This window comes from Lepidochelys kempii, chromosome 8 (genome assembly GCF_965140265.1).
Source record: "Lepidochelys kempii isolate rLepKem1 chromosome 8, rLepKem1.hap2, whole genome shotgun sequence".
Classification (NCBI taxonomy): Eukaryota; Metazoa; Chordata; order Testudines; family Cheloniidae; genus Lepidochelys; species Lepidochelys kempii.
The window spans coordinates 64,524,099-64,546,039 of NC_133263.1; the positions used below are offsets into that span (position 1 = coordinate 64,524,099).

At 39.3% G+C, this 21,941-nt stretch overlaps 1 protein-coding gene across 4 annotated transcripts in view; it reads right to left on the reverse strand.

Annotated features, from left to right (window-relative positions):
* DENND1B (DENN domain containing 1B) overlaps positions 1 to 11,313 on the reverse strand; it is a 244,789-nt gene extending 233,476 nt beyond the window's left edge. For 3 of the 4 annotated variants that reach the window (XM_073356748.1, XM_073356747.1, XM_073356750.1), the window contains exons 1-2: positions 10,930 to 11,313; positions 7,591 to 7,655 (exon numbers count right to left, since the gene is read on the reverse strand). In XM_073356748.1, the coding sequence (XP_073212849.1) occupies positions 7,591 to 7,655; positions 10,930 to 10,946 (82 nt within the window). In that variant the 5' untranslated portion in view covers positions 10,947 to 11,313. Of the gene's footprint in view, positions 1 to 7,590; positions 7,656 to 10,929 lie in introns of those variants that run through there. The other variant, XM_073356749.1, reaches the window with a different exon arrangement.
* Between the last annotated feature and the right edge of the window lie 10,628 nt (positions 11,314 to 21,941).

Below are 21,941 nucleotides of genomic sequence, written 5' to 3' on the forward strand. Positions count from 1 at the left end.
TAGCCATTTGGTTAAGTCTTATAATAACCTATACATTCAAGTAATTACACTGCTAAGAAAGTGTTCAAATACATTTTTCAACAGTAAACTTATTTCAAATTAATTGATAGGAGTGGACAAGTGTGTGGCTGCTTTTTATTCATCTTTCTGCCACAGACAATTTTAAAAATGTAGAGATCAGTACTTTTGAAGGTAAACGTCTCTTTAGTACCCCACCACTTGAAAACCAGCAGTTAAAAATATCCGTATTGAAGAATAACGGGGTATTCTACTGAATTTTTCAAGTATTTTGAAAAAACAAAATTACTACAGATTGCTTGGTGCATTACATTGATCTAACTAGCTTTTTTATCAGACTTCAGTCATGCTCTGAAAAGGAAGAGGAAAACAGTTATCTGATCAGCACGTTACACCCACAGAGTGTTTGTGGTTAATGAAGAGCTCTGTGCAGTGGGAGGAAGACAACATACCAACAAACAGAGCACGCAGACCCCAATCCTGCAAGCAGCTCCATGAACATAGACTCTGGTGCAGAACCCCACTGAATTCAATAGGGATTTCCACCTGCATTTCACTGCTTGCAGGATTGGGATCTCAGTCTATGTCTACACTTAAAACAATACAGCAGCACAGCTGAATTGCTCAGTGTAGCCACTCACTACAACGATATAGTTAACCAACCTCCCTGAGAGGTGGTAGTTAGATCAACAGTATAGGAAGTATTCGTCCATCAACCTAGAGCTGTCTACAACAGGGACTAGGTCAGCTTAACTATGTCATTCAGGGATGTGAATTTTTCAAAAAATCATAGAAGATTAGGGTTGGAAGAGACCTCAGGAGGTCATCTAGTCCAAACCCCTGCTCAAAGCAGGACCAACACCAACTAAATCATCACAGCCAGGAATTTGTCACTCCTCTGAACCACATAGTTCAATTTAACTTTTTGGTGTAGACCTGACCATAGTGAAACTAACCATTTCACTTAATATTAAAATTCATTTTAATTAGAGATTTGCACAATTTCATTATTTTTGAATGTGTCTTTTCCAAGCAAACATCACTTGGAATAAAGAGTACACAAATCTCCTGGGTTTACTAACATTATTTGTATTTATTACGTGTATTATTGTAGTGCCTAAATCAGTCCAAAATACACTGTGCTAGGTGCTGTACAAACAATGAACAAAAGACAGTCAGCATTTAACACTGTTCAGTGGATCCCAACTGATTCTTAAGACAGGAAAAGAAACATTTAAGGATATCCTTTGAGGATATAACCTTTGGACATAGCTCCCTACTAAAAGAAGTTATGTTACTGGAATTAATAATGCTAAACTAAGTAATCTATACTGTTAAAGCAACTTCTTCTAAAAATCGCATACTCCTAGACCTATTTCAGTTTATAGAAGATTTTTGAATGGTTAAAACAGCATATCGTCAGGAGCCTCATGCCCCTAAAGGACTCTGGGCCCCTTTTACCATCTCAAACTTAGCATACAGGGTGAGAGAACCAGGGTGGAAATTAGTTTACTGTCACCTGAACAGAAAAGGGTCAACTTGAGTCACATTCTTCTCAAGGAGTGAGAGAAGAATGGTTTAGAGACCATATCTACTAGAGATATATATGCTGGAGGTCAAGTTCAAGGAATTTATTTGCTATGCAACAGTTCAAAGCTTATCATGTCCATAGAACTTGTGTGGCCTGCTGACTTTCCAATTCAAAATAGCATATTTTTATTGCCTATTGTGCTACATTTCAGTAAAATTAATATAGTGAAAAATCTGTTTGTCTTTAATAATAAAATGATGTGAACAAATAGACAGCTTCAATTAAGCTATGAGCAAACCTCTACACTAAGGTATGACAGTAAAAGGTGCTTCTGCAGCATATAACCTTCAAATGAAGGAAGGTCTCCAGGGAGAGAGAGAAAGTTTGTTTCAATGTAGCAGCACAGCTATAACTAAACAACAGCCATGTGCAAGTTACCACTGTGAGGAAGTTGCAGAAGGACACACTGCATGCCACTTTTACCAGATAGAAGACCAAAAAACACTGGAATATAAGTTAAAAAAATAAAATTCTGAAGACTGACACCATTACTTAGAATAATATAACGAACAAACCAGATTCTACAATATTAATGACAGGTTTCGAACTGTGCCTTGTTTCTACAAGTGATAACTGAATGTAGAATGCCAGCTGAAAAATGTTTCTTCTACTGCCATATGCTTTTTTTTTTTAAATGTGCCAAATAAATCAAGGTATGACATGCTGACAGAAATAATCAATCTTGCAGTTTTCTAAGAAATAAAGTAAACATGTCTACTCTATTTACTGCAGAACCATGTTCACACTGCACTTCAAACATGCAAGCAACAGCCTCATTGCTGCTAGAGTGTGTTAGCACTGTTCTCTTGGCCCATGCAGAAAATCATGCTGCACATAAACTAGTCTAATTTTTATGAACTCTGTCTTAACATGTATCTTGGGGGGAGGGGAAATGCCCATCCACAGTGATCAGCTAACATGTGCTAATCGAGCTACCCCTAGTTGATGCTAACACAGTTTTGACCCCATTATGAGGCCATCAAACTTTTCCCATTGGCTAGGTAGACCTAGATTTAACAGAGCTTCTTACCTGTGGATGATCTACTAGAATTTATCTCAATCTGATAAATTTAACATTTAGTTTCAAATGCAATTATATACTGTAAAGTCCTTTATCACTTTTCTGAGTTATTGGGCAAAAGCAAGAGTGTTAGCCCTGCTGAAAGTGTAACATGCAACATACTCCAACTTAGCTAAGGCCTTTTTTCTGTGTCTGTATTCTTACATCATCAGAAAATACATTGTCCCCCTAACAAAATAAATACTAGAAGTATTTCCTGAAGTGAAATGATGAAGGTTGAAACAAAGGTCCATAGTCAATCAAATACTGCTATTTTGAGTTTCTCAATTGTACAGTAGACCCTCAGTTTCGAACACCTCAAGAATGGAGGTTGTTAGTAACTCTTAACAAAATGCTGTGGTTGTTCTTTCAAAAGTTTACAACTGACATTGACTTAATACAGCTCTCAAACTTTACTATGCAGAAGAAAAAAGCTGTTTATTTTTTAGTATTTATGTTTAACACAGTACTGTACTGTATTTGCTTTTTTTTTGGTCTCTGTTGCTGCCTAATTGCATACTTCCGGTTCCAAATGAGGTGTGTGGTTGACTGGTCAGTTCATAACTCTGAGTTTCTATTGTATTAATTGAATTAAGTTTTCAATTAATTAAAATAGCATGCATTTGGATTTTATTTATTTATTGGATTTTACTCTTGGCTATAGAAGCAATAAATTTTAATCATTCAACTACTCCTCAAAGCCAATCTCACAGTTTATTTAAATCCGATGACACTGTTTGTGTATTTGCTCAGCTATATCTGAAAAAAAACACTTTCAAGGTTGTCAGGCCTGTTTCCAAAAAAAGATGTTATATTTTAGGGGTTATTTAAAAATGTTCAGCTGTCAAAACTCATCTTTGGAAAGTGCTAATTTCTGTGTGTCACATCACAAACAAACTGGTACAGGTGTGCAGCATCCTATTTAAAAATACTAGCTTATTTATAGTCAGACACAGCAGGGATATACTAGTTTTTACTTGTTTGTTTGAACTGTAGCACAGCCAACAAAGGGTGGTTAAACAAAATGCAGAAAAATCTAAAAGAGGAGCTCACTCTAGGACAAACTTGAAATGAAAACCTTAAAAGATATATGGGTCAAATTAAGGTCTTTCTCCCTCCTCACTCAACTTCTCCTGCTGCTCACTCATGCAGGGAGATCATAATTCTGTGCTTGTGATACTTCCACAGTAACAGTGATGACAGTGATGCCACAGATTCAACCATGACTTCACTGCAGGATCAAGTACAAGAAGCAGATGGGATGCGAGAAAGTCCCTATTTAAACACAATTCTCTTTCATGGGAAAGAAAGGGGCAAGAGCAAAGAAACAGGTGAATGGACCTTGTTTTGATATATTATATATTCAAAACATTATCATAGCATGAAAATCTGTTTAAAGGCAAGTCTTCCAATACAGTGTAACTGTCAAATTTATTAGCCTTATAATAAACCGACCTGGAAAGCTCCCTGTTTAGTAAAACAAACCTGTGCTCAGTTTTTAAAGCTGTGTTAGAGAAATTACACATTCATCTCTTGTTACATGTACAATAATTCCTTAAATAAATCCAATCTTAATACTCAGATGTATTTATTTGACACACTACTATTGTACTCACCGTGCTACAGGCAAACACAATGACAGGTCCCTGCCCCGAGGCGTTTTTGATCTAATGTGATGCCCAGAGTATGGAAAGATGAAAATTATAATATACAGGTGACACCCTAAGAATGGTGATGGGAACTGCACCTCAGCCACTAGACCTTTCACTTGTGATATTTCAGAAGGCTCATTTCTCTCTCCAGTCCTATTCAAGATCAACATGCAGCCACTGGGTGAACTGGTACGAAACTAGAGACTTACGTGCCAGCAATACATAGATGACACAGCTCTACCTATACATCACCATACAGGACCATACCACTCAACATCAAACATCTCATCCAAGCACTGGACTCCGCTCATGGATTAAAAACAGCTGGCTGAAATTCAACCCATGCAAGACAGAGGTGGGCAGAAGAAAGCACTCTGAAGAGTCTGCACCCAAAGTGCAGTCTCCTTTGGTGGAAGGCGCACACCACCACATCATTCATCAGTTCAGCTGGGAGTTTTGCGGTGGTTCCTGGATTGCTCATTGATGCTAAGAGCTCACATCGCATCATCCACAAGTGATGCTTTCCAACATCTCTAGCTGTCTAGAAGACTCCATCCCATCATAGTGGATGGTGCCCTGACCTCATTTATTCATATCTTTTTCATCTCCTATCTGGACAATAGCAATACAATATAGCTGGGCATGAAGTCTTCAGCACATAGGAAATCCCAGCTTGTACAGAACACTGTAGCACATCACCACCTCACCACACAGGCTACTGTGAGCACAACAAACCTGTCCTCTGCTCTTTACGAAAGTTTCCTCATAAAATAGTGAGTCAAATTCAAAGTCTCTGTCTTTTGCTTCCCGGCATTAAGGCCTGGGCCAAGCATATCTAAAAGACCGCCACAACAGGTACAACAAAACTTGGGACCATACAGATAAAACTCATCTGTGCAAGGGATCAAGCTTTCTTAGGGACTGCTCCGAGAATGTGAAATGAACTCTGTCAGGAACAATGGATAATCACATCTACCAAACCCTACCAAAAAGCCCCACTACACTGGACACACAATTCTCCTCCTGGGGAGAGGGAGACTGAACCACACAGATGTTAGTCATGTTGCTTAATGCACCACTTGTCAAATGTTCATATTCTATGGTGATGAGGGTGATATATGAACCTATATGGAATAGAAATCAAAATATATACTTGGTAAGAACCCATCTAGTTGCTTCCTTTTAAAAAAAAACTTAATGTGTGAAGATTTGGGAGTGAGGACAGGAATAGAAGAGTAACCAAAATATGTTTTGAGGAGTGTTTTGAGAAGATGAGAAGAGCAAAACAGCCTGGCACACAGGGCCATGAGCATACTCCATATATAAGAGGCTCATGAGAAAAGGCACACAGTCTCTTGTAGCAGAAGACAACCAAAGGAGCATTAAGATGAACTGAAATAGCACACACAGTGAGAGCTGGGGAAGTGCCAAGAAACTAGTGTTGAGATGTAAGCAGAAGCCAAGCCTTGCAGTCCTGAAGGGGAGTATAAGGAGTTTGAATTTGATGCAAAAGGGGACTGAACACCAATGTATGATTTGACCATGCAGATATCACAGAGCTGTAGGTGAGGCAAACATTTCTGGTAACAGCACACTGGGTAAACTTAAAGGATACGACATGAGAATCATGGTCAGAAATGAAGACGCTGTAGTAATCAAAGCAAGAGATGACAAGAGCATGGATCAAGCTTCTGGCAGTAGGAATAGAGAAGGGACAGATTTTAAAGATATCAGAGAGGAAGCACCAGACGGATTAATTGGCAGACTATATGTTGGGGAGAAAGAAACTGAATATGACATGAAAGTTGCAAGCCCGGATGAAGGGGAAGATGAGTTGAAATATGGCTGGACATCCAAAAAAAGATGTCAAATAGACAGTCACAAAGCAAAGACAGATCATGGGAGACAGATCAGGTGTGGAGAGAGAGATCTGGGTCTCATTATCATACAGGATATGAGAATGGACAGAGGGTTACCAAGGGAGAGAGTATAGCGAAAGAGGAAGAGAATGGGAGATGACCAGAAAGTTGCCACTATGGGAATTGCTAAGAGGAGCAATTAAGAGAGCAAGAAAAGCCAAACCCACAGAGAACCATAAAAGCACTGAGAGCAAGTCAAGGAGCGAGCGTAGCCAACTGTGTGAAGGAAACTGATCGGTCAAGGAAGATAAAAATAAAGAAGTCACCCAAGAACTTGACCAGGAACGGAATATAATATCCTGCCTCGATGAAGGTAATTGCATGAGAGTGAAATGGATGGAAACTACCATGCAGAGAGGATCCAGGAGGAAGTCAGAGTAGAGGAGCTGTGGCATTGGCAACAGACAATAAATTCAAGAAGCCTGGGTATGAATGGGAGGAAGAATATACACTGGCAGTTAGAGAGGCTGGAAGGGTTAAGGAAAATTATTAGAATAGGGAATACAGCAGTGTGCTTGAAAGAAGAGGATGTGATGGAGAATAAGTGAACAAGGAAAAATATGGGAAGCAAGAAAATTCAATAGGAAATAAACTCAAGGGGGCATACTGATGTCCTAAAAGATGTAAAACTAGTCATATGCCATCATTCTTGTTGAGTCAGTCCCTCATTAGAAATTCCACACAATTCTAGTCAGCACTTTAACTTCAACCTGAGAAGTTACATGTTTTCCTACATGCAAGTTGCAACCAAAAGACTTGCTCAGATAACTGATTAGGATTGTCATCTTGTTAGTATTCCTGCAGCACCATATCTCTTTCACCAGAGTGCTTGTAGGAGTGTGAAACTAATTGCTAATACCAATTCAGGTCAGCTCACAATAACATTTGCACCATTCCAAAATTGCTACAGTAAAAGTTATTTTCTGCTACTTAGTTTTTTTTTCTTTGTTTCTTTCAACAGTGATTGTTAAGAGAAAAGCTCCAAAGAGACAAAAGGAGAAATCAAAGTACTCAAGGCCCAGTTCTGAGACATACCACTAAAATGACATGACTTATTAAATCTACATTTTATGGAATGAAAGATTATAGGAATTAAAATGGTATAAGTATGTAACACAAACCACAATATCAACAATAAACTGCTGAAAATGCTTGCCCCTTCTATCATCAGAATATTAATAACTGAAAAAATTAATTGGAATAATAGCAGTGAGCACTAACAGAATTTCACATTATCAACATTTCAAAGCATGAGCTGACAAAATAGAGGGTACGTGGACTAAATAATTGAATAAGATCATTTGTGTCCCTAGTTTCTATAAATAAATGCCAACAGTTGGAGTACATTACCTTCATTTTCAGAAGCCTGGCATTTTACCTTGAGTACCAAATCAAATGTACTTTCTGGATTTTCCCTGGAAATAAAAAACAAGTCAATTGATTAGTCATACATATGTCACAAACCGAAAAACACTGATCTAGATTATCAAGCCTTCTCTACAGTGTCCATAATGTTATATCCTATCCACTCCATTTGACACTAGAAAATGAGAAAAAGAATCTCAATTATTTGGATGTTTTGTAAGATTTCAGAAGTCATATTTTTCTTCACATCCTTTAATATATTCACACACTTTTCAAAAAAGAATAGGCAACAGAAACAAGAATTGAGGATAATTAGATGATAGTTAAAACAATCAAAATTCTGTGATTACACTGATAAATCGCAGTCTTATATGTTTGAGAGCTCTTCAGTTATTTCATTGTGTCATTACCCCATTTTAGAAAGTCATGTTGAAGTAAATACAATTTTAAACTTGCTGACAGTTTGCTTTACAAAACTGAACTTTACAGACGGAAAAAATGCTGCTAGTTTCTCTATTATCTATCAGTTTGGGCCTCTCTGATAGCCTTTTTTACTTCGCCAGTTTGAACCACTTCTGTTTTTAAATTATGAAGAGAGTGAACCAGGATTAGGCTTCCATCTTAATTCCTGCAAACTGAGCCATTAACACATTTATCTTTTTTAATATATTTGGTCACCAACTGAAACTTGACAGTCACCGTACCATCTCCTTCAGAAGTTACTGCCATTGGCACGTTTAAGGATTGAATCCTGTACACAACAATTCAACTAGTGAGAAAATATTAATCCAGTAATTATGAATTATATTTGCATATGTTGTCTGATAGCTCATTACCCAACCCTAGCCTAAATGTAAATAATTATTTGAACCGAACAGCCACACGTGAGTACCATTATTATACAACATTCTCTGACCAAGAATAAACTCATACATTTCAGTAATTTCTTGATCTATTATGTTACGTTCAGAAGAAACCCTTAATTTATTTTTACCATTCTGAGTTATTTAAATTCTCATTCTGATGAGCAATCTGCCATTTATAGTAAAAGCAAATATTATAACCTCCACCATAACAATTATTTATCTAAGTAACCACATAAAGGGCCCAGGTTTGAACTCTTTTCTTGAGTAAAATGCCTACAGAAGTCAGCAGTTTTTCACAAGTAAGGAATTCAAGAGTGGGCCCCAGGTTTCTAAAATGATACATATAAACCTAAAATGATGCATATATCACATATTGATAGTTCAATACAAGTTTTTTTAAAAAAGTTTTAGAGGGATTTTGGACTGGAAGGAAACTTTCACAGGTCACCAGTTACTTAATGAGTTTTCTATCATTTATTTTGTCACCAAGTATTGATGATATGCATTTATATTAAGACTGAGATATCGCATTTCTGAGCAACAGTCACATATCTTCCCACATCATATTCCTTCCCTGCATCACTTTTCAAATTATTCAATTGGAAAATCTTGAAAGAGGATCCTGAATGAGCTAGTTCTGCTCTTATGGGGTTTTTAGTTTTGTTTTTGTCTAAGTTTTGCTCTCAGTTACACTAGTGTAAATCCAGACTACTAGAAATTTACTGGAGTGTAACAGAAAAGAAAATGATCCATTTTTTCTCCCCTCAGCTAGCAAGATCAGAATGAATCTAATCAGAGTTGCACTCGTTTAAATGAGGACAAAATTGAGCTGTAAGAACCCAGCCTGTAGTGAGAAGAGTGGAATCCCTCTACCATAAAAGGGTTAAATGAAATTTAAACCTAGGTATGTGTTTGCTCTTTTGGCTCATTTTCCCCCTTCCTTAAAGACGGAGTGGAAAATCAGAATGCTGGATTTAACATGTTCATTTCCATTAAAACCGTGTCTCAAATACAGGATTAGGACTTCAGAGCTCAACTTCTTGAATTTACGTGTGAAAACGTGTTTGCTTCCTTCAGTACACCACCACAAAGTCTGCTTCCACAGAAAAGTTCTAGGTTTACTCTTCACCTCCCACACAAAAGGTGTTACTTAGACTTAGAAGTGTCAAGAAATATGTCTAACTAGTCTGATATATGTCAGGCTGGCTTTCATTTCTATTATAACTATTAAATAGCAGCATACTTATTCATCATAAATATAGATTACTGTCAGTTTACAAAATACAGATTTAACCTCTCGTCAATTACTGAATTAAGGAAATCAATGGGACTCCTTACAATGGGCAAGTAGCCTCAAACCATCACAGAAAATTTACTTCATCAAAGTTTGTCAACACATCTGGGTTACACTAACATTCTCGCGAGGTAGAATTAGTCTCTTAACGTCTTGAAAAACAGTAATTTTCTTCAATAATCAAATAAAGAGATGTTGTTAGATTCCTTAGAAGAAATGTTTATAAACAACCTCTGTTTTGATGTTACTAGTTTTACACACTATTTTTGTAGCTGTTCCTCAAAACCAGGATTCATTTGCCTGTAATTTTCTCAAATATGACAGTCAAGTAAAATAGCTGGAATATTTTTTAAAAATCACCATTTATTGGCAATAGATCCAAAGAGGCAATAAATAGACAAAAAGAAGAAGTGTAAAAGTTTGTTCAGAATTGGTTTTGTAATCCACCTAACACCCAAACAAGTCATCATGGCCATTCTTCTGAGATGTTTAGTAGGTACCAAACCTTAGGCTGGCACTGTCTTCCGTGAAGACTAGTTATGATGTGTATGAGCCCAGAGACAGAAACAATGGCCTGTCAATTCTCCCACTTGTGGGGCACTCCCTCACTGGGATGAAGATTATTATAAATCTCTGTGTACCTTTATCTCACTCTGGTGATGAAGGATTTAGCCAGTGGGGCTCACTTTAAGGTGCAGGTAGACAGTCTCTGATGATTGAAGGGGGGTCATTTTGACAGAGACAGAGTGTGGGTTCTACAGTCTCTCCCTGGGAATAAAGGATGATAAGGCAGAGAGGGTGGACAAGCTCCCCTTGTGGGGCGGGCTGCAGGATTCATGGCAGGGCGTCTCCACGGGGGGATGGAGAACTGGGTGGGGAGCCACCAGCTGTTCACTCTGAGGCTGCCAGTGTCACACCTGCGGGGAAGGGGCGGTTTTGCCGTGTGGGCTGCCGTGCCAGCCCCGCTCCTGTCGTGCCAAGGGTCTCTGCTCAGCCGCCCCCTGTACGTGCCCAGCGCAGAGCCAGGCCCCTGCCCCACACCCCGCCAGGCTGGGGGAGGCTTTGAGGCCTAGTGCCTCCTCCCCTCTCCCTCCAGCGCAGCCCCCAGAGCCGCCTCGGCCGCCCCGCTCCGCTCCCCCTGCCTGCCCCGCCGCCGGCACTCACTTGATCCTGCTGTCCATGGTCACATCTCGGGCCCCGGGCGGCCGCTCCGCGCCCCCGCGGGGAAACACCTCGCCCGGCCGGCAGGGAAAGGAGGAACGCGCCGGCCCCGGGGGAGGTTACAGCGGCTGCTGGCGGTGGCCCATGGCTGCTCCGCTCCCCCGGCTCGGGCCGTGAGCGCGGCGGGGAGCGGCGGCACCGCCTCCTCCCAGCCTCAGTTCCTGTTGCCGCGGCGCCGGCACCTTCTGGGAAGCAGGAAGCTCGGCGGTGGCCGGAGCAGCGCCAGTGTCACCTGCGCGGGGCCCGGGGGCGGCTCTGCCGCGGGGGGACGGGACTGAACGGCTCCGCGGACACGCTGCGGGGTGTAGGCTGCCCGGTCCCCGCACCGGCCCCGGGCCTGCTGCAGTAGCCTCTGCCCTAGGGGCCCGGCCCCAAGCCCGCGCTGGCGGCGCTCGGAGGCACAGGGCAGGGGCCCGGCTCCAAAAGCTCTGACTCGTTGTGTCCCCCATGGGGGCTGTCCAGTTCCCGTCCAGCACAGCCCTGCACGTTTCCTCTAAACACCCCGAGAGGCGCCTCAACTTCTCCTTTCGTTATAATTAACGCTTCCCTAGACCGAGGGGGAAAAAAACCCAAAACCCACCACTGGGCACTGTTCCTCCATCAGGCGTTTAGAAAGAAAAACATGCAGACAGCTAAATTGTTGGTTTTTTTCACCTCATTGCCCCAAAGCCTTCATGCTGGGTTCTCAGGTTGTTACAGGTTTAGAGGAGTGGAGTTCCCATTTACACACACACCAAAGGAAGAGGGAAAGGGAAATAAAATGTTGTGTCAGAGATTTAAAATATCTCATTACTAAAGCACATTGCAAAATCCTTCATCCCCACAGAAAGGGGGACTTTTTAGAAATGCCTTCATTAATCCAGAGTAAAGCAGAGGTGGCTGCTCTACTCTCTCCCAACCAGAAAGCTGGCTCCCTAAGCCAAAGACTCATCCTATTGGCTCCAGTCATGCAAAGATTTAAGTATATTCCTACCTTTACTCACTGCAAATATTCCCATTTGAAAGAGTCTGGTGTCAATGCAACTCTTCACAGCGCACAACGTTAAACATGTCTTGCAGTATTTGGTCTTTACAGATTAGGAAGGCCCAGATCCTGCAAGCAGATCCATGGGTCTGCTCATTTGGTTCAGCTTTCAGGATCTAGGCCTTCACACCAGGAAGAGCCTTCAGAGAAAAGAACAACAGAAAAGGCATACACAAGAACCTAATCCTGCAAACAGTTATGCATGCCTGTAGTCCCATTGAACTCAATGCAGCTATTCACAAAGTTATTCCTGTGTATTTTCAAAATTAGGGCCTTCCTACTTTCTAAGGGACAGATTCCTTTGACTTCAGATGGAGCAGCAAGCATGTAGGTAAAAGCAGAATTTGAATCAGAGTCTTTTGTTGGGCTATAGATAGCCCTTCCATAAACAGGTGCAACTGGCATTTGCTTCCAGGGGAGATCTTATGCCAGAGATGAATTTGGTCCATTCTGTTTACAAATAGTGCAGTCATTTTGGCAACAGTCATGTCATCTCCACTTTATACCATCACAGATGCACATCAGATGTTTCTATTTAATATATTTAGACACTTTTACCTAACAGTTTTATTACCGCTATGTATAGGTTAGTTCTATAGTGGAAAAAGTAATGGTTTTAAGATTATTTTAAAGTTAAGAATTTTATTTTAGCCTATAATGCTGTTAGTTCAGCTTTGTTTTGTATTGTGTCTTAAACAAACTACCCCAAAATTCTTAACAAGTAATCCAAAGGAAGAAATTATAAAATAAATCATCAATCCTGCAAACACTTATACACAAATAACTTTATGGACGGTAGTAGTCCCATTGAGGTTTGGCATGGGATAAAAACAAAAGCTGGCCCTAAGAATGCACCAAGTCCCATTCGCATTAGGTGGTCTGTGCAGCAAAATTCCCACCAATACCAAATTTCCTTTACCTCATAATATAATCGCAATGAAAAATGCATAAAGCAGAAATTTTACAATACTGGGCCAAATAAAAAATGTCCTTCACTGCTCCCTCTGAAATCAATCATAATATCAGCAGTTGATGAGTGGAATACATTCAAGCCAATGATCTATTAAACACATAAAACAGCACTAGTACATTACTGAAGTTGAAGAATCAAGCACTCAAAGAAGTCAGGAAATGATAAACAACCGTTTTCCTGCTGCGACATTAACTTGGCCATGTTGCACATCCAATTCACCGTATGGTATGTAAATTAATAATAAAACATATACCATGTGCATTAAAACCAATTTGATGTTGAAGCAGAAACATTAGCTTTTGGATTTTCTTGACTTTTGAGTGCTTACTTTCTCAAACTTAATGATGCGTTAATTTGTGGGTGTAGTTTCAGAAGCACTGAGCATATGCAACTCCCACTCCCACTGAAGTCAATGGGAGCTGTGGGGAGTTCAGGATCTCTATAAACCCAGACCATCCTTTTTTTTAAATGAAAAATAAATGAATTGATTTTGTGGTAATTGAGGCTCCTAAGAGGAGCACTGAAACCTGCTACCCTTAACTGACCAACTACTTAAACTGGGCTCCTCTTTGAGGATTGAATGGAGGAAGTGGGGAAAGTTGTCCAAGTTCTGGCCTCAAAATAAGCAGTAGGCTGTGCAGGTGCTCAAAAGGCCTCATTTGGAATATGTGCACAGTACTAGTCGCTTCATCTAAAAAAAAAAAAAAATCTTATGGGACATTGCAGGCTTTCGGTCATCTCTTAGGGCTAAATACTAGTCTCATTGGAAGTTTTGCTGTTGATTTTACTGAGACTACCATTTATTTCAGTTTCTCTGTCGTTATTCCAAGTTGTAAATGCAGTACAATTATAATATGACAGTTCCTATTCAAAATTCTCCAAACAAGAACACAAGCATGAATTTCCTAATTAGGGTGCCCAGCCTATGATATTTACCTCAAGTTAATATTAAAAAAATAGATCCTTAATGGCCCATCCCCTAAACCAATCTTAACCCTTAAAAGATTTGGCCTTTAGAGAAGAAAGGTAAAGACTCAGTCACTGATTCAATATAGATCCATTTCTAGAACACCATGAAGATCACTAGCAAGACATTAGTAAATAAATGTCTAAAGTATTTCAAATCATTCCATTCACCGTCAGTTGTCCTCAGGATGTGCTTAGTTGGGTAAACTGTTCTTCATCTTTACAATGACTCTGTACATGGTCTTACCCCTTTACTACCTCATTTTTTAATATTATGTATCCAATTATGTGGATTATTTCTTTTAATGGTAAAAAATTTAATTTTTGTTTTAGGGACAAATGTGAGTACCAAAGACATCTTGTGAGGGTGTGTGTTTGGTTCAATAAAAGTCTTACATGCAAATTGCACTGTGCTATCATTAATGCTCAGGAATGCAACAAACTGGTAGCTGTCACTACTCATTTGATAATGCTGTGTCTGAACACCATGCATGTGCCACATGACAACTGTATTTTACATAAACATGCACACACCTCTGTAAATAAGCAGGTAGACATCCATATTAATGAGTGAACTCCCAGGGAGAGGTCAGTACTAAGGTAGGAATGAAGATTTCCAGGCTTCCTAATCAATGTGCCCTACCAATTGGGCTAAAAAACCAGCTCCACTTAAGCAGGACAGCTGATAGATTCACCTACAATTCATCACTTCATTAGTGAGTGCCAAGTATTTCAATACATCAGTTCAATATGGACATTTTTATCATTTATGTCTTGTTTAGTGTATGGTAACTGTTGGATACTAACAGAATACGTGTCTCACCTTACCTAAGATCGTGAGCACCATAGTGCCATTGCTGCATACCTACATATGTGTCAGTTAAAAAGCAAAATATTTTCTATATAAATCTGGTGACTATCCATTGTTCTGCTTCTGAGAACATAAGTTTAAGCAGGTCTGCATTCCATATTAAATCCTGTTTGTTCTAAACTTAAAATTGTAAAATTAATTGGGGAGATCAGAAGAATTTACATTAATGTCATATTCAGAGTGCACAGTTTAAAAAGACAGGAAATTGAAATGTTAAAATTGTTACAGCAATATTAACTAGGAACATAATATTTTTAAGCAGTATTTTTCAAGCCTTATTTTTCTTCTAAATGGTTAACTTAGGGCCCGATTGTGAAATCCGCTATGAGTTACCAATGAGAGCAATAGATTCACAATCTGGCCCTTAATGTATTAGTTTGTTACATGTGCACCATAAATTGCAGAAGATGTGTGACATGCCCAGGTGAATTATATTGTATAAGCCTTCAGGGGGAATCTCTTACCTTATTTTTTAAGCTGTGCCATTTTAACATTACACTAGTGTTTTGCAATTAATTTCATTTTTTAAATGAAAGACAAAAAATGCATTCCCAATGCTTTCCAATTTCTATATTTAATTGTACTGTCATGTACAAAACAAGTTGGGAAAAGTAGAAAAGCATTGTGAAGAATTTCTGCTTTCTACAAATATAGCAGCACAAGGAACTGATAGTGGAATAAAGAACTGTTTACCTACTAGGCTTTGAAACCAGCCCAGCTCAGTAGCTACCACCAGTTCTTACTAGCTGTTGATTGTTCAGTGCAGTATTTGAAATGGATTGATGATTATAGTCCAATTCCTATTACATATGTCCATATCACAACTGCCACCCTTGTTAGCATACTCAAAAAAAAAAAAAAAATCAAAGAATGAGCAGAGAAACTCCCCCCTTCATTCCCCACTTGAGATAGTCTCTCCATGCAAGGTTTGAGAGACATTGACAGCAATAGTGTGAAAGCATGCACTGCTCCTGCTCATATGCAGTGATTATTAGGAAAAACTTTTCAGTCCACTGGACATTTTTCACAAATACTAATTTCCTTTTAAAACAGAAGCCAGTTTATGACTCCCTTCTTTGTGTTGGTAGTAATTTACTATGTGCATAGTTTGAATGGAGGATAGGACAGGTTGAATCCAATAATGCTGAATGAATTCAGTTTTTCTGTTTAGATTGAGGAATCATATTTCTAAATGATAGCAAAGCCCAGAAATGTATTCTGCATTTTATGTTTACCAGGCTAATCTGGTTGTCAGTAAAACTATGATGGAGCAAAGATTTCTGTGTCATTTTTGGAGCAAGAGAAAAGCTTTATTCAGTCAGCAAGAGAACAATTTTTACTACCAGCAGTGTGAAATTCTTGAGGTTATTGTTCACTGAAGTGTACTTGCTGTGGTGAAACCGAAAGCGCATAGAATTAGGAACTGATCTGTATTAAAATAAGGATGTGCTTAGGACTTGCAAATCATTGTGGAAATTGTCTTGCTATTTCTAACCAAAATACAGCACTAGCTTTGTAACTACAGTTTTTAGGGGATGGTTCAGGGTGAATTACAGTCTTTCATTAAGGTGTCAGTACATAAAGGGACTGTTTACTGGTGGAAGTTATATATGGAAATTAGCTGCACAACACAAACCTGTTTCTCAGCTCTACACAGGTAGTTTTCATTTTACAAATATAGAGGGAGTTGCCATTACCATTACATGTATTTGCATACCAAAGGCTTACAAACATCTCAAGTGTCTAGCTTTTATCTGAGCATCCTGATGCTCATAGTACTTACCCATCTCAATTCTAGTTGACACATAACTGAGTGGAGTCCAGCATTCTGACCTGGTCCAATAACATAAAAAGATATTAGGCCAATAACTGGCTCCATTTGGCTTCTTGGTCATTATACCACCAGTACTTCCCCAATCACATTGCACTGCTAATCAATCCCAACATTTCTCCCTTTCTACAGAAAGCTGCCTTTATATAAGACAAAATCTATGAACCAGTATTTTTCCACAACCTAAAAAAGGTACCATTATGCATTGTCTTAACCCCGAATGCAAATAAAAAGTATTTCTATGCTTTTGCTATAATAACTGCTTGGTATGCATGAGGATCTCAAGATGTTCTTAAAACAAAATGCAGTTTTACACTCTTCTTTACTCTAAGATAGTAGGGCAATCTACTTAGTTACCTTTGTGTGATTGTTTTGTCTCAATGCATGTGCTGGCCACCATTTAACTCTCTATTGGGCCTGATACTGCAAGGTGTTGAGCAGCTTTTGAGAGATGTGGAACTGCTCTGTAATAATTTGAATACTGGATATTGACCCAGTTATTGGAATGTTTCCTGTATGGCTAGATTGATTTAGTTCAGTGGTCTTAAACTTTTTTTTTTTTTTTTTTTTTTTTTGCAGACCACTTGAAAATTGCTGAGGGTCTTGGTAGACCACTTAATGATCTTTCCAAATGTTGTTTGTACCATTAGCTAACTATTGTAAAGCACTTTGGATAAAAGCACTATATAAAAAAACCCTCCTTAATAATAATGAACTTTTTTGTTCTACAAATAAAAGCACACAACTCATATTTTAATATCAGTAGTCTTACCTTTCTAATGCAGTGGATGTGCCCTTTCTCCCCTGCCATGGCAGCCCCGAGCTGGGGCTGGGGCTGGGGCTGGGAAGGAGGGGGGGTCTCTCCTCAGCAGCCGCAGCCCTGGATCTGGGGAAAGTCATCTCTTTCTCTGGCTGCCACAGCCTTGCACATCCCAAATTCCCTCCACCCCCTCTTCTCACCCCACTTCCTCCTCCCACCTACCCCCATTCTCCCCAGGGCACCTCACCTTACATGTGTGTCTTCTACAGGGTCCAGCACCTAATTAGTGGAGCCATGCCTGCACAGCTCCACTAATTAGGTGGGTGGCCCTTCATTCTCTCACGTGCAGCCACCCAGGCGCACATCTTAGAGGGAACTATCCTCAGACCGCCTGAATAGAGCCCAGTGGTCTGCGGACCACAGTTTGAGAACCTCTGGTTTAGTTTAATAACTGGCTGTAAGGAAACAGGCAGGAAGGAATCAATAGATCAAGTTAAGCCACTCCTCAGTAAACACTTCAGGGTTGTTAAGAGACACTGCCCAAACCATTACCTCTTAAGATTTTAGCTCCTGGCTCCCGCCATCTTATAGAACTGATTTGGAGAAGCAAGGAAAAACCCCAGGAACTGATAAGAATAAAGGAGCCCTAGCTGGATTGAAAAAGACTCCCTATACAGGGGAGGCTGTTATTGGGGGGTGTTAGATAAAATGGACAGGTGTGTGCACGGTTTGTTGGTTTAAACTTCCTCCCATTCTTTCTTCTTCTTCTTCTTTTTCTTAGGTTTCAGAGTAGAAGCCGTGTTAGTCTGTATCCGCAAAAAGAAAAGGAGTACTTGTGGCACCTTAGAGACTAACCAATTTATTTGAGCATAAGCTTTCGTGAGCATCCGATGAAGTGAGCTGTAGCTCACAAAAGCTTATGCTCAAATCAATTTGTTAGGCTCTAAGGTGCCACAAGTACTCCTTTTCTTTTTCTTATGCTCTCTTCCTACTGTAAAAATAAATGATACTTTGGTTTAAGGAGGCTATCTGGTCAGCCTAGTAGTCATAGACTCCTGGAAGAGAAGAACCCAGTTGGACCTGCTGGATAAGCATGGTTGATAAAGGCACTATAGCCCAGGGCCCAGTCTAAGGTGGGTGAATCACAGGGTGCCACCTCAGGAGAGGTAAAGACAAAACTCTGACACCTGAGGGGCTGCTCTCAGAGAGGGGATCAAGGCGCACCTAGATAAGCAACCATGACATGGGATAGCCTCAGCACCCATTGATTTCAGTGGAAACTAAGGGTACTCAGTACCTCTCAAGAGCGGCTTAATACATTGCAGCAGTATCAGGTCCCTATTGTCCTTAGGGACTTGCACAGAAAGTTGTGGAAAGTCATCATTCCTGTGTAAAGTCTGTTTTGCTCAGTACTCTCAATCTCTTACTTTGCTCTTCAATAGGAAATGGTCAGGAAGTTGGTTCTTCCAGCAAAACAGTGCCCTCTAGCATTATTCTGAGTCACTAGTTCAGTCCTACATCTGAGGATGTAGTGTTACCTACAAAATCACTAGCACCACTTTTGAAAACAGCTGATTCTTGGGTGTCTCCTATCCAAATACTGGCATTAGCAAAGGTGAGAGTTCTGATGGGATATGTTAAAATAGAATAATCTGGTTTTACTCCATCTCTGAGTATCAGTGTTTTATTTTTCTTGCAACCTCAGAGAATTTCTGGTCACAGCGTATGTTAACATGTAATTACAGTGTTTTGGTTTTTGTGGTTGTTTTATAATGGTCCTCCATGGACATGTTCTTTATGCTTTAACATCTTCTACGTCCATTTTATGTCAACCATTAAAAGTGATGCCTTGTTCCCAACAGCTTTGTTATCCATGTAACAAAGCACCAATAACACTGATTTCAAAAGCAATGTAAAAAGTGTACTACAATTCAGCTCTTCATGGCCTGTTCTTGTCTTAGCTGGCATTGGTTTTTACATATTAATTACATTGGACAGGGTACAAACTACTTAGTTCAGTTAACCCAAAGTTTGCCATGTCAAAATGTTTTCACTGTATTAATAGTTATTGCTGGCACCAATATTTAAACGTATCTGCTATTGAAACATAATATCTTGATCCATTTTAGTCATTTGTTCTGCTTCTTCTCTTAAAGTACAAAGTGTTTTGCACATGTCATTCCCCCTCCCCGCCCTCCTCCCCATAATACATAGTAAGCTTGGCAACAGAAGAAGTCCAGGGACTAGTTTCACAAAATAAAATATTATTTTACTTTTCCACAGAACATATGTCTGCCATTACCATACTCATAAGATGTAACCCATAGGAAAGTCCTTCAAATATATATTTTGAAAAACCAATCAGAAGCTTCCCTTTGCAGGACTCTTCCTTCAATATATAAGTTTGGGGTCAGAATGGGACCTATTCTATAATCCAATGTAGATAGTAAAAATAGGTTTAGAATAAACAATTACTTTATCTCCTTCTGTTAGCAAAACAAATGGATGTTGCAAGGTACTTGCTGTGTGAATAAAGCATATTTTGATTTGGCCAAGACTTTAATAAGATATCCCAGTTTAGTCTGACACATTATTTATAATGGTCTTCTGATGTGATACAATGTATTTGTCCAATCTGGTAGTTTGAAATACATATTACAATTGTAAGTGTTGTACTACGTTCCCTTATTAGCCTATTCAGTATGAAGGAGCTATGGTTAAAGATGTTTGTAATATTCTAATCATAGTGTGTGTAAATTGACCCAAATGTTTCATGATTCCCCCATTGGTATCTTTGCAAGGCTGTCTCCATTAACCAGCTGTTAATTAAGTTAAATTTCCTACATGGTCTTCTGAACTTGAAACAGCAATAGCCTTATTTTGCCCTCCATGGTCTGGAACACAAGTAGAGTCCAAGAGAAATAATTTGCTGAAGCACCAGCAAACTCTGTTCTTCAGGTTTCCAATTGTTTGCTGATCTATAACCTGTTTAACAAGTCACCCAACAACATTTTCAACAAATATAGCCATTATGCTTTGCCACAGCAAGTCTCCTTTAGTCACTTATTTACACAATAGCAGGATCCAATCAGCCACTGCTATTAAATATACAAAAGATGTAAAAAGAAAAGGAGTACTTGTGGCACCTTAGAGACTAACCAATTTATTTGAGCATGAGCTTTCATGAGCTACAGCTCACTTCACGAAAGCTCATGCTCAAATAAATTGGTTAGTCTCTAAGGTGCCACAAGTACTCCTTTTCTTTTTGCGAATACAGACTAACACGGCTGTTCCTCTGAAACCTGTCATTACAAAAGATGTAGTTTGTCTTTCTTCAGCTTCACTTTTTTCCTTTAAACATCACTCAGGTCCATTCACTCATCGAAACAAAACAATCAGCATGACTCACCTTAAACTGATGCAGCCAGTTAGCATCTCCCAAGTCCACCCACTTGAATTCTGTTCCATACAGAATCCTTATGGCTCAAATTAACCCATCACTCTCTGCAATACTGTGTTCTACTACACATTCTCTTTCATTCTTTTCTTAAACTAATCCTCAGTTTATACAACTGCTTCTTACAATAAAAGAAGGCAAGTTAACCAGGGAACCAAGTATTATTCAGACAACTGGATACTTTTGTTTCATTGTCTCTGGAGAATTACTCTCTTGTTATTGTGTATGTTTAGTAGTAACAACTATGCTGAAGTTTGGGAAACAGTTTCAGCTATAAACACCCTCTATTCAGTTGCATTGGATTTTAGTAGTTCTCCATTTGGGATGAAATTTTGACAGCTTCATTTTTGAAAAAAAAAAAAAAGATTTGTGTGTGTGTATATATATATGAGAAAATCCTTTTAGTCATCTTAAGTTGTGTATGTTTATTTAAAACCAAAACCACCATTTTCCCTAATGTAAAACAATCATGGCAAAATCCCCTCCTTGTTTCATAAATTAATAACACAAGAGAGCTGAACTTTGAAACTTGAGCCCAATCCTGCAAACACTTGTATTTTATGTTATTCAAATGAAGAATCCCACTAACTTCTATAGGACTATATAGGAAAGGAAAATTAAACATGCATATAAGTGTTTGCAGGACACTAAGCTCTGAAGTTTCAGAATTACATAGTGATCATTCACAGTAGAAAAAAAAATCACCAAGTCTGAGAGAATTTGCATTTGTGAAGAAATGCACTGTTGAATGTGGGTGAAATTCACCCTAAAGCAAAGGCCTGCAAAAATTCCTCCATAGCATGGCCTGCAAAAATTCCTCCATAGCACCTATGTCCTACTGAAGCCCTTAATGTGGGCCTTGTGAGGGTTTGGAGCAGTGTGTGAATTTCACCCATGTATACTTTTTGTTTTCCATTTTACTAAGAAAAAATTATGCACCACTGTGGCCAACATCTAATAGCTGCCTGAGTGTTCTGCGAGCATTTTTGTTCATTTTTTTGTTTACCTTATTTGTTTCCATTTATTCATTCCTATTCCTCCCTATCCCTCCCCCTTTCAAAAACAACCTAGGA